Raw genomic sequence first — 14,720 nt, 5'->3', positions numbered from 1 at the left:
CGAGGCAAAATTGCTGGGGAAGTGTCCGACTCCTTATCGTCCCTGCAAATATAAAAGCATGTTGATGCTTCTTCCAATTTTTTTCTGCTGATAATTTACCGTTAAAAGTGTTTGATTTGTATTTTACAGGCTTACTTTTTTAGAATAGGCGACCACTTAATATAAGGTTAATAGAGCCAATTTTCTTGATAAAAAGAGATTGACGTGGAAAAATAAAAAAGAAACAACAAACAATTTAAAGAAAGCAAGAAGAACACTACTCTGCTGAATATGGATGAAGTAAACTTACACAAAATTGGATTAAGGAGATATTTTAAAGGTAAGATTTTGGTAAGAAGAGATTTTTCTTTAGGTCTATCTACTATTATCTTATCAGCACGTTGAAAAACTGCAAATCTGAAGAATGTTTCAAAGTCAAAACTATTACAGATTAAAAGTGAGGAATAAAATATAGCCAGATTATGTTTATTGCCTAATTTTCATATCGTTTGGGTGCCGAATTTTTCAACAAAATAACACTGAATTTTCCAAGACACATCTTGTAGCTGTTCTTTCTTTCAGATCAAACATTTTTTCGGAAAATGTCATTTGTTTTCAGATGGTATGCTTTAGCATAGATCAGACCTTAACATTCATATAAAGAAGGCATTGTAAAAAGTAGTTTTTTTTACAAATCTGGAAGGTTGAAAAACCTTTGCATATTTTGCTAGTTTTGCGTTTGTAAAATGTTAGAACATGCATTAAGTTTAAAACAAACACAGTAAAACAATGTTTTATTTGCGTATTTTTAATTTATTAGTCGAAATAATAAAAAAAAACACATTTCAAATCACCTCTCTATTACAAGGAAACGCAGATGTGTCTTTTTATGACATCGCTATTTAACCTTCTGAAAATATAAAAGAAAAACATATTTCGTGAAAAATTTTATGTAATTTTATTATACATTATATATATTTACCATGATTTTTCAACTTTTATTTGTATAAATACATTTGTGTGAGTTGAAAAATGGTAACATTGTGAAAATAAACATTGATAAACTATCCGATTAACTACGAAATTTTATTACTATTTTATTCATTTTAAGCTGAATAAACTAAATCATAAAAATGACAATTCATTTACCAATGATCATGTATGTGAGGTATAACAACATTTTATCAGTTTACGCAATGAAAACATTATTGTGCAACGTCTTCCTAGTGTCTGTATTTAAAATGGATTAGTGATAGCACTGATCATTTCTGATCTTTAAGCATGTGATCACACAGTAGGTTACTTCAAATTACAGTAAAGACTCATAAAACAAATCCAGCCCGCACATGAATGCTTAACTATGTCCTTAAGATATGCAAATATATATGGGTCTAAGTATCCGATATATTCCGAAAACCCCATGATCGTGTATAATTTCTAGCTCACGTTTTTCATGTGACGTTCTTTGTGTGCCCATGTATTATTAAAATAACATTATTATATATCTTCTATTGGTCGACCATTAATCCGCTGAAACTCCAGTAACTGCTCAGATATGGTGTTGGCAATATATACATATATATTGTATAGCTTTAAATTAAAAATACAACCCTATGAAGTATTGGTGCTTAAAGTTCTAAATTTGTCATCAGCAAGGTTTTAATTTTAGTATTGTAAATTCCTTCGGGCTACATCTTATGAGGTATATATTTCTCAATCCATTCGGTTTGCCAGAGCGTGTAGTTATGTTGAGGATTTCAATGAACGTAATCAATATATTACAAATAAACTTCTTCAGCATGCTACCATTATTACAAATTGCGTAAATATTTTGCTAAATTTTACTATCGTAATTCTGATTTGGTTTTAAAATTCAATAGTAATTTAAAGACACTTCTGCAAGAAGGTATTTCAAAACCCGATTTTTATGGGGATGAGGTTTACAAACTTCGTAAGAATTTGGGTCCTGGTAATTTTCCAAATGTATTTGGTAAAATTATAAAACGTTTTATTAAAAGAGGTTATGACCCAACTGTTTTGAGACACACCGCATGTTTAGTGTCCAACCTGTTTACAGTGGGACACTACGCTTCCCTCTTTCATTGTGTCTGACGGAGGAGGAGGAGGACTCTGATAAGCAGGTTTTAAATCCCACCTGGACTGAACTGTTTTGATTTCTGTCTTCTGACCTGTTTCGTCGGGCCCTTAAGGGTGTTTCACTTGATGATCTGCCTTCTGCAAAGGCATTGAGTACATACATGTTTGGTTCTTAAGGTATGCTTTTAATGTAATTATACAGGAGCTTTCTGTGTTTTGCATGCCATACCATTTGTTTCCCTTGCGTGTTTTAGAGATTCACCTGACTGGGATTACTTTTATTTACACTGTCCCGTGGGGGCAAGAGTGAGGTTGGGTGCGCACTATAAACCGGTTTAAGCTTCCCTGTGGCGTTTTTCCACTAACCATTCCTAGGCGGTGCCCCACTGTGTTCCTTTATTTGTTTGTTTTGTCATCGTGTGTTTGCTTTGTATGTTAGTTTGTGTGTGTGTTATAGAATTGTTCACTTCTGCGTACTGTAAGGTTTCGTTTTGGGGAGTCTGCGTTTTTGCAACGTGGCATTCCCTGTTTGATATTTTGCCTTGTGTTTTTACATGCACGGCTTTAGAACTTCAAGAGAGACCACGTATGATCTCGAAATGTATGTGTTTTTCATGGAAATAAGCCCCTGCTGATGATCAACATATCAGCATTTTAATAATGTAACATTTTATATATCGAGGCCCTCATCAGTGTTTTCTGTTTTCCTATTACTATGGCAACTAAATAAATTTGGCTGGACTTCATTGCAAGCAATAAATAGATGATACGAGAAGGTAAAACAAATGGAGATATGACGGTTCTATGGTGGTTAATCTAGTAAAAGTACCAACACTTAAAGACTTTGTAAATAAAACATCATAGGTTTCATATTGATGTACATGTAATGACTGTTTAAAACTATTCGAAGAGGGGTTACACCACATTGGAAAGGGCAATTTAAAAATAATGTGTATGGTATTTTTTTCAGCCTTTAAAATTACAAGGAAGGTCTACTTTAGAAAGCTGATACTAGCTATAGGACTTACAGCCATTTTCATGGTATGGACAAAAGTCAACCTGTGGAAAAATGCAAATTTAGGGAACATGCAAGACAAAGAGCAATATAACCCACAACGGCATAACATGAGAGGATCTGGATACATAACAAAACCAAATATCCTATTAATTGTTGCTGATGATCTTGGGTATAATGATGTTGGATATCACGGATCGGAAATTAAAACACCATATATAGATAATCTTGCTCTATCGGGGATAAGACTGGAAAACTACTATGTTCAGCCCATATGCACACCGACACGTGGTCAACTTCTCACTGGGAGATATCAGGTTGTATTTTAATTATAGAAAGAAAAAAGAACATAATTTGCTTGATATTAGAAGTAAGAATAAATTGTTCAAAAACAATTAAATGAGTAAGTCAAAATACGCCTTAAATATGCAAATAGTATTCACATTTCCTATAGGTTAACAGTTTCTCAAATACCGATATTTCAGTTCTAAAACCTTTTAAAACTAACAGATATTTTGGCATGTAGTAAGCGCTAGAGATTATCCCCATATATGTATAAAGTGTAACAAGCAGATATTCGATCAATGTTTCGAACAGTTTTTTATTAGAACGAATATGTACCCCTCCATTAAATAACTGGCCGGGTTCCGAACATAGTTTACTGGTTTTGCAACGATGTCTCCCCGTACTTAAACTCACTTTTTTTTTATATTTTCCTGTCCTTTGGGGTCGTGAAGTACATTTCATTTTGCTATAATTCAAATCAGCCAAAGCCGGTGCTAAGGCCGTGAGGTGTATCGCAAATTTCATAATTTGTCGTGAGCAGACTCGATGAAACCGAATACACAGGTATTCTACCATATTTTTTGTTGCATTCTATAGTTCCATAGAATCTTTTTGCAAATTTTATTTGTTACTACTTTGTTTTCTTTATTGTTATCATTTATATGTGTATGTGTGTTTGCGTTTTCCTAGAAAAGTTCTGTTCTTGATTTCTAGAGCCTAAGTTTCGAAAACCTCTTCTTTCTACTCCAGGAATCGCTGCAATTGCGTAATCCCCCGAAGCACGAATCCATATTATCTTTATTATCATGGAATTGAGTTTGGGCTTATTGTCCTCAACAATTCTTTTCAGTTGTCTACTTGTAGCAGTTTGCACAATGAATAATTTTATAATGCTGCCTAACAGGTTCATCGCATCTTAGAAACGTAAAATGATACCCAAACTAGTCAAATACTGACACCGGGCCGACCAGTCCTACCGGCAAGGGAGAGAACCAGCGACTTCCTGCTCTCGAAGCAGACACTTCAGTTTTCAACTTGTTAAAATACTTACCTTTTTATAATTTCTACTGGTTTTAAACATTCCAGATCATATCATCCTTTCCTTTTCAGCATAAAAGAGCTCGAACAATCATTTCTTTTGAGCCTGCTGGTTTCAAACCCCAGTTGTTTCTTCAAATCACTCTATGCCTTTATCCCGTTATCCCGTATCCAATCTACATTCAGTGTATTTATTAGTGCCTTACTGGCAGAAAACCAGTTTCGGGGACTATAGGAATGGACTTTTCCGTCCATCCGTCCGCAATTTCGTGTCCGGTCCATAACTCTGTAATTCATGAAGGGATTTTAATATTACTTCGCACAAATGTTCCCTATGATGAGACGACGTGTGCAAAACCCGGACCCCTATCTCATAGGTAAAGGTCACAATTGGGGGTCAAATGTCAACAGGGCTTATTTCCTGTCCGGTCCGTAAATCTGCAATCCATGGAGGGAAGTAGTATAGGAATTGCTTTTTATGGCGTTATTTGGCCCCGCCTGACCCCTTGACCCCTTCTAAAAAATTCAACACCGGCCAATTCAAATTTAAAAATCCAAAACCAGCCAGTCTTTAAGAGAAACAGAGTTTCTATCTTAAAATACTAACTCGGCGTATTTGTACCCATTGAAAAAACATATATTTTATATAAAATATATTTCATTTAAAACACTAAGAAACAATTTTCAATAGAAGTGCCCTTATTGGTAAACACAACGCATTAGATTTTTACTACACAGCAAATATTGGCCCAGACAAAGAGAGAGTTTATCGCGCGGAGTGACAATCGATATGCTAGATTATTCTTTACAAATGTCTGGACGTAAATAAACAAATAAGCTTGTATTGTTGGATATACAACGGAAATAAAGGTTCACCTGAAGTTTACTTTAACTGAAGACAAATGTGTTGAAAGCATTAAAAATTTGGACAAGCAATACTAGCTGTCAATCATTTCTCACCAGTGAGAATTACTATATAAGCTAAGCCATGTAGAGTTTTGTCCCTTTGACCAACGGACTTACACTGGTAATAATGATATTGGTTTCTCTCTAGTGAGAAATGATTGACAGCTAGTATCCATTATCACTTCGTGCGGTAAACTCTCTCTTTGTAACATGATCAAAGCTACCAGCCACACAGATTCGTACTTCAGTCGGACAACTTTCACAACTTCATTACATTAATTTATCTTTAATATTCCAAGTATTTGATTAATTATACTTGAAACACCCCGCTAGTTCAATAGCTCAATCGGTTAGATGGAACGAAATAGTTTTTATTACCGCCGCGGCCAGGGGTTCGATTCCAGGACCAGGAGGTTTTTTTCTTTCGTTTTTTTTTTGGTAAAAGTGGGTTTTCTTTTTTAATAATTTTAAATACATATAATATAAATGAACCAAAAACAAATATATTGTGTAAAAGAAAGGAAATTTACTAATAGTATAAATCCTCAATATGTTACAAAAAAATGGCAGACTTATGTTAAGACTCAATTTTGCATCCTGCGGTAATTATAAAAACACAATTTGTTAAACGCTCTGGAGGTGCAATTTGATATAATAAAAAGCAATTTTTAACCTTTTTTCCCTAAGAAAGGTCTTCTTTTGCCAGGATTTAACTATTGCGGCCCCGGAAACGCTTTAGATAAGGACAACCCATAAATGAACTAGATGCCTATGTAGAGATCAAGATATCTGTTACAGTTCAAAATAATAAACAAAAATCATAGCAAATCCCTTCCGCCCCTAAATAACACTAAATCAAAAACATTGGGAAAAATGCAAACATTTATTGGGAAACCTATAATTAAACGAAATACAAACTTGGTGGACAGGAACAACATCCCTATGGGCTTAACACCCAGACAAAAACAAAATAAAAAAAGGGGAAAAGGCGTATACTCTACCCCCAAAATAAATTGGAGTGATGAATTAGCAGAAGAATTACATAAACCAATTAAAAAAAAAATTTAGGAAACGAAAAGTGATTGTCAATGATATTGATGATACTTGGTCTGCGATTTAGTTGATAGGCAAGCTTTTTCAAAATATAATAAAGGTGTAAAGAAACTTTTTAAAACCGTTATTGATATATTCAGTAAATATGCTTGGGTTATTCCATTAAAAATAAAACTGGAGAATTGTTACTGAAGCTTTAATAAAATAGTTTCAGAAGGTTAGAATTCAGGGACAAAAGTCCCCGAAGACTGCAAGGATTCCACAAAATTTATGGGTAGATGAAGGAAAAGAATTTTATAATAAAAAGTTTGAATCATTTTTGAATAAAATAAAATTAACATGTCCCCAACATTTAATGAAGGAAAAGCTGTCGTAATCGAAGATTTAATAGAAGTTTAAAAAGAATAATGTGGAAATATTTTACAGCAAATAATACTTATACATATTTAGATAATTTGCGGATATGGTAAATATAACAAAACAAAACATTCTAGTATAAAAATGACACCAACCGAAGCCAGCAAAAACTTAAATAAAGGTACTGTTTACTTTAACTGATATAGTAATTTAAAGGTACCAAAGAGCAAAGCAAAATTTAAAATTGGTGATCGAGTTCGTTTAAGCAAACTTAAAAGACATTTTGAAAAAGGATATACACCAACTGGACAGAGGAAATATTTAAAATTTTATAAAATTAATAATACAAATCCAAGAACATACTCTATTAAAGATTTAAATAATGAAATAGTTCAAGGTTCATTTTACAAAAAAAGAATTTTACCTACTACACAAGAAGTTTTTAGAATAGAAAAAGTTATTAGACGAGACTATAAGAAAAAACAAAATTTAGTAAAATGGAAAGGTTACAATGAAAATTTAATAGTTGGGTTCCGTTTAGTGAATTGGAAGAAATTTAAATTGAAAATAAAATTATAAAATGAGTAATAAAAATTTAATTTCTAATAATGGAATAGAAACAATAGATAAATTTAATTATTCACCTAACTAAAATAGCGCTGCTTACAGAAAAAATTAAAAATTTTGTGGGAGAGTAAGTACTGGGTTAAATTTTAACAACAAATATCTTTAGTTGTTCAGCTGCATTAGCACTTGTTCCCCAGCTATTCCTATATTTGTAGCAGCTGTTGGTGTTGTTCCATCAGAAATTTAACTATATTTATTAATAGACTAAAACTTAACGACGAGAAAGCTATTTTAAAATTGCATCACCACAAAATAAAACAACTAATAACAAAAAGCACGTATTGGGCTTTAGCTGTTCATAATCCTAATGATCCTAGAAAAGAAGAAGAGAAAAAAGTTATTCAAGATATTTTTACAATAACTGTAAATGCAGAAAGAAAAAATTATTTAATGCCCTTTGAAAGATATATGAAAGAATTTAAACTTAACGGATACAAAAGTAAAAAAGAAGAAGAGTTAAATTAACTTTAATTTTAAATTTAAAAGTTTTTTTTAAAGTATTTTATATAAATGAAAAAAAATTATATCAGTTGAAGGTAATAATGCATCAGGAAAAAATACGTTTTTAGGCATTATTAAAGAATATAATCCTAATTTTAATATAATTCCAGAACCAATTCACGAAGGGCAAAATGTTTATGCACCCAAGCGGGAATTCATATAATCTTTTTGAACTTGCTGCCAAAGAACCTCAAAAATATTCATTTCCTTTTAAATTAGCAATTTTAAAAACGTCACATAAAAATGTTAAATTCTGCTAAAAAATTTGATGGTGTTTCTTTTCTTGAACGATGTTATTTAACTAATAACACGTTTTTACAAAACAATATCATGACAACGGCGTTATAAATGACCCCGAGGGGGGCAGTATACAATCTTTTCTTAATTGATCATGTTTTAAAATACATGGAAAAAACCCAATTGATGCTTTTATTTTTTGTTAAAACGATCCTAAAATATGTTTTCAAAGACTTCAAAAAAAAAACAGAACTGAAGAAAACAGAGTTGGTTTAGATTATTTAGAAAAACTACACAAATTACACGAAGAATGGTTAAACAGAATGTCTCAAGAAGGTTTTAAAAATTTTTAAAACAGTTGATAACAATTTAGAAAAAATTACTTTAAAATTCTTATTCAAAAGATATAGATAATATTACCTATTTTTTAAATGTTCTTTAGATGTGTTTTTTAAAGATTTTTTTTTCTGTAAGTATTTTATATAGATGGTTAATAGAAAGATAGATAGAATGATTATACCAAAATTATCTAGCACTTTAGGAGAAATAATGAATCCAGACAAAAAATTCATATAAAAAAAAGTTCTTAAAAGAAGAAATGTTATTAATCAAAACTTAATCAAATAGTTAGCGATGAATATAAAAATCATGTCATTGATAAATTACAAAATGTTATAGATCCTTATCTATTAGAAAGGAATTTATTTGAATGGGAATGTGGTTGTCTATTAACTGAAGAGGAAAATACTGAAAGGTTATGTGATTGTCCCAGACCAAATAATTATCGAAACAATCCTAAAATAGATATTGTAACCGACTGTGATACTAATGAAGAAAAAACATATAAAAGCAATTATGCAGCGTCTAAAGACCTTGGTATCAATTCTGGGTTAATAACAATGTGCTGCAAAGGAAAAAAACCGAGTAAAATGTGGAATATCAAAAAATCATGGAAAAAGATATAAGTTTAAATATTTTATTTCTTATTAAATTTTATTTCTTCTTAAATTTTATTTTTTTTTTAATTTCTTTTACGTGCGTTTTTATTAGAGCTTTTTTTCTAAATATATTATAGATGGAAATCGAGAGATCCACAAAAGGATATTATAAGAAATTTGAAATTAAAATTGAATATAGACAAGATCCAAAGAATCAATTATATTTAACTATAAACGACTCTTTAAAAGGTATAAAAATAAACGTTGTTTTAAAAATAACTTTTGCAAAAATGGATAAGGCTGATACAATTTATAAATCAGCCTATTTCCAATCAAAGGCTTTAGAAGTTATTAGCAAAAACGAAATAAAAATACTTTACGTCAAGCTTTTGATGAAATAATAAACAGAATCGGCAATTGGATTTCCGAAGGAAGCGGCTGGAGGATAGAGTCAGTTGATGCTCACTATTTAAATAGATACATATATAATCCTTTAGCAGCTTCAAGTTATTTAGAATTACCAAAATCATTACAACACCCATGAAAGGATTAATAAATAAAAAGAATGATGATAACGAATGTTTTAGATGGTGTCATTTAGCTTATAAATTTCCTGTTAAAAAAAAATCCTCAAAAATTTCAAAATATAAAAAACATATAAACAATTTTAAATTATAAAGGAAATAAAGTTTCCTGTCACGTTTAAATCAAATACCTAAAATAGAAGTTTTAAATAAATTTTCATTTAATGTATTTTGTTACGAAGAACCCAATGGAGTTTATACACGGTACATATCAAAATATAAATATTCTGAAAGATGTATATGTTGTTAATTAATAATGATAAAACGCGAGTCCCTGGGAGCTGAAAGCTCACATAAAAAATCACATTTGTTTGGATTAAAGACTTTAATAGATTAATGAATAACAAAACAAAAAATACAAACAGGAAATATTTCTGTAAAAGTTGTTTACAACATTTCACTCAAGAAAGAATATTAAAAGAACACATTAAAAACTGTTTAGCCATCAATGGTGTTCAAGGTGTTAAAATGCCACCAGAAGGTAGTAAAGTAGAATTTAAAAACTACCACAAACAATTAGAAGTACCTTTTGTAATTTATGCTGATTTTGAAGCAATAACTAAAAAAGTTTCAGGTGCTCAGCCAAACCCAGATTCTTCATTTACTGAAGAATATCAAAAACATATAGATTGCGGTTATGGTTACAAAGTTGTTTGTTGTTATGACGACAAATATACTAAACCAACACAGGTTTACAGAGGACCCAACGCGGTTTATAAATTTATAGAAAAAATGCTCGAGGAAGAGGAATATTGTAAAGAAATATTTAAAGAGCACTTTAACAAAGAATTAAGAATGTCTAAAAAAGACGAAATTGTATTTAAAAAGCAGAAATCTTGCCACATCTGTGGAAAAGAATATAAGAAAAATGAAACACCAGTAAGAGATGAAAAACAAAGTTTTCCAAACGGGCCAAAGGTCAAGGGCAACAGTCCTCGAGGGCTACCGCCCGTCCGGGATCACTGTCATATAACAGGAAAATTCAGAGGAAGTGCTCATTCAGAGTGCAATATTAATTTTAAATTGACACACAAAATTCCTGTTGTGTTTCATAATTTGAGAGGATATGATTCTCATTTTATAATGCAACAAATAGGGAAATTAAAAAAAAAAATAATGTTATTCCTAACAATATGGAAAGATATATGGCATTTATGATAAGTGATTTAATTTTTATTGATTCATTTCAATTTATGTCACAATCATTGGATATTTTAAACCCAAAAAACATACCAGATTTTAAATATCTTCTAAAAGAATTTCCAAAAATAACTAATTTATTAAAACAACAGTTGTTTATCCATGCGTTACATGGTTTCATTAAAAAAATTTAAAGAAAAAAAAATTACCATCAAAAGAAGAGTTTAATTCTTCGTTAAACGAAACAAAATATTTCTGACGAAGGATTGAACATGCAAAAAATATCTGGAAAAATTTAAAATAAAAAACAATGGGTGAATACCTGATTTATATTTAAAAACAGACCGTACTGCTTCTAACAGACCGTCTTTGAAAATTGCAGAAAAATATGCATTGAATATTAAAAAATTAGATCCATGTCATTATTTTAGTAGTCCTGGGTTAGCCGGGAAAGCTATGTTAAAAATGACTAAAAAAAATTTAGATTTAAATATCAGATATTGATATGTACTATTTATTGAAAAAGGCCTTAGGGTAGAATTAGCTATATAGCCAATCGCTATAGTAAAGCTAATACTAAATATATAAAATATTATAATCCTAAAGAGGAAAATAAATATATAATGTATTTGGATGCTAATAATTTATATGGTTGGGCCATGTCTCAGTCTTTACCCACAGGTAACTTTAAATGGACAACCGAAAAACAATTTAAGAAATTAGTTAAAAAAGGAAAAACTAATTTTATAATTGAATGTGATTTAGAATATCCAGAGGAATTATGGGATTCTCACAATGATTATCCTTTAGCTCCTGAAAAAATTAAAATACCAGATAAATGGTTGTCTGGTTACAGTAAAAATTTAAAATTGGAAATAGTGATGTAAAAAAACTAGTTCCAACTTTAAGAAAACAAAATAATTACGTGTTACATTACAGAAACCTAGAACTGTATACTCAGTTGGGTTTAAAAGTAACAAAAATACATAAAATATTAACCTTTGATGAAAGTCCTTGGTTAAAAAAATATATAAATTTTAATACTCAAAAAAGATCTGAGTCAAAAAATTCTTTTGAAAAGGATTTTTTTAAACTAATGAACAACTCCGTCTTTGGAACAACGATGGAGAATTTACGCAAGAGGGTTAATATTAAGCTGACCCATGATGAAAAATATTTTATTGAGTAATAATAGCAAAAACCTTCATTTGTTAGTTCAACGATTTTTAACAAGAATTTATTTGGTATTCATAGAAAAAAAAGAAAGCTTATTATTAAATAGACCCTTTTAGTGGGAAATTGTCATTCAGAATTATCAAAATTTTATGTATTTTTTTCATTATAATTACATTAAAGAAAAGTAGGAGATTCAGCAATTTAAATTATTTACTGACCAGACTCATTTGTTATGAAATTAAACTAAGATATGTATAAGACTTTTATACGATAAAAGAATTATTTGATAATAGTGAATTAACAAAAGGGTAAATTCAAAATTTTATTTTAATGATAATAAAAAAGTATTTGGAAATTCAAAGATGAAGCTGCCGGCATTCCAATAATTGAGTTTGTTGGATTACGGAGTAAAATGTATTCATATTTATTAGAAAATTCATGTAAGCATAAAGCTCAGATTAATATTAAAAAATGTAAAGTAATTAAAAGAGTTTTTGTCAAGAATACATTAGTTCATAAAGATTATAAAGATACTTTATTTAACTAAACACAAAGTATGCATAAATTTAAAGATATAAGATCGAAAAAAAAATAATGTTTTAGTTATGTTAAAAAATAAAACGTCGTTATCATGTTAGGGACGATAAAAGATTTATTCTTAAGGATGGGATTACTACCCAAGCCTACAAAAAAAAAAAAAAGATTTAAACATCATTACGATGTAATTTTTATGACTTAATTTTAATTTTAGAAAGAACATAGTTTCTTATTTTTTAAAACATCTTTATGATGTGATTTTTGATTTTTTAAGCATCTTTATGATTTAATTTTAATTTTAGAAAGAACATAGTTCTTATTTTTTTAAAACATCTTTATGATATGTTTTTTGTTTTTTTAAGCATCTTTATGATTTAATTTTAATTTTAGAAAGAACATAGTTTCTTATTTTTAAAACATCTTTATGATGGTGATTTTTTATAATTGTTTTAGGAGAAAAAAGTTTCTACTTAAATAATACAACCAATAAATTGTTAATTGAATATTTTAACGTTCAAAGAATTAATATAAATAAATCATTCAATGTTAAATTTATTAGCATAATTAATAGAAATAGATTCATTTTTTCTCTTTGTGTTTGCATTGTAACTTTGAAGAATTATATTTTCTTTGTTTTTTAGTTGTAATTTAGCTTCTCCTTTATCTAATTTAATTGCATCAACAAGAATAATTAAAATACAATTAAAATTAATTGTTACATTATTACCATTTTGAACTAAACCAGGACTAGCATTTACAGTTTTCCATTGAAATAATCCACTATCAGTATCTTCGGTATAACATGTTAAGAACAATGGAGGTTTTCTTATTATTTGTCTTTCTATTTTACTTACTTTTTCATTTATATTATTGAATATTCCCATTATATTAATTATTCCAGTTAAATAAAAATACAGTAATTAATTAAAGTTTTTAATTCAAAAGTTTACTTTCTTTATAATTTATATATTCCTCCAATATGTAAATTGATATAACTAAACCGTCAGAAGTTTTAAATGATACTTCTTGGATGTTGAATCGTCATAAGGATGAATATCAAAACATTGTATTTTCCCGTTAAATAAATTTTAATTTTTTTTTTTTATATCTACATATACCGAATGGGCGGGTCCAACTCCACTTATCTCGGATGTTATATTTACACTCCCGCCGGGAAATGTACCTGTAAAACCATCTTGCGACTACCTAAAAAGAAAATGCGATATTTTGCATTTTTCCACCTGGCCAAACGACGCCAAATAAAACCTAATATCTATTATATAAATTCCAGCTTGTTTGACTAAAAACACATTTTTTAATAGTACATCCGGTACAGCTAGTTTATATTCTTGGTTTGTGTTTATAAAATCTATATGATTTATGATATTTTCATGTACTAAATTAAATGTATTAAAATACCACCTTTATATATATTTTCATATAATGAATATATCCAGACACCGTGGCGATCAAAATACTTTTTCATTTTTATATATGAATATGTTGTAAAGGAATCTGACAGGTCTCCATCATTATAACCACTGTTATATTCAAAAAGAAACACTTCACGTCTTGCTTTTTCCAGTTCAGATTTATATTCTACAAATTTATTTCCATGTTTGAGAATTACTTCAGCTAAATCATCAAGTCGTTTTGTTGTAGCAACTTCAGAAGCAGACAAATTGTCAACAACACCCTTTTTTCTGGCTAATTGTGTTTTTTGTTTTTAAGAAAACATTTTTTACTTTTGTAATTCTTCTGCATTAGTAGAAATTGCTTGGGTATTGCAGTAATTGATTCTCCTTGTTTAGTTGATTTTTCCCAACTACAGAGTCCCGTCATTATTATTTTTTTTAATTTTATCATTAAATTCGTTGATATCTTTTAGTAATATTTCTGTTTAAGTGTACTTAATTTCCGCATACTTTAAATTTTGACGCGTGTCCACAGTACTAATCAAGATCCGGAGTTGTTTCTTAAAATTTTCTAGCCGATCATTAATTATATTTAAATTTCTTCTCTTGTTTAGTTTATTTTTCAACTACAAGGTTTCCCGTTCATTTTTATGTTCTTCAACTTTAAACATTAAACTGCGTTATATCTTCTTGTAGTGTTTTTGTAATATTACTTAAGTCTGCATACTTTAAATTGTGACGTGTATCAACAGTACTAATCCAAATTCGAATTTTTTTTTAAAATCATCTATTTTAGAATTAAACTCTTTTTTAAGGTTATCTAATGTTGTGTCAT

General features: G+C 29.5%; 1 protein-coding gene across 1 annotated transcript in view; it reads left to right on the top strand.

Moving 5' to 3' along the window:
- Positions 1–270: 270 nt before the first annotated feature.
- The window catches only part of LOC128552709 (arylsulfatase J-like), a gene marked incomplete at its 3' end in the record, with an annotated part of 63,326 nt that continues 48,876 nt past the window's right edge, over positions 271–14,720 (top strand). The window contains exons 1-2 of the mRNA XM_053533756.1: positions 271–319; positions 3,047–3,408. Of these exons, the coding sequence (XP_053389731.1) occupies positions 271–319; positions 3,047–3,408 (411 nt within the window). The remainder of the gene's footprint in view (positions 320–3,046; positions 3,409–14,720) is intronic.

Source organism: Mercenaria mercenaria, unplaced genomic scaffold (genome assembly GCF_021730395.1).
Source record: "Mercenaria mercenaria strain notata unplaced genomic scaffold, MADL_Memer_1 contig_3071, whole genome shotgun sequence".
In the NCBI taxonomy this organism is placed as follows: Eukaryota; Metazoa; Mollusca; class Bivalvia; order Venerida; family Veneridae; genus Mercenaria; species Mercenaria mercenaria.
The sequence above is the reverse complement of the archived record's forward strand: the minus strand, read 5'-3'. Positions and strand labels throughout refer to the sequence as shown.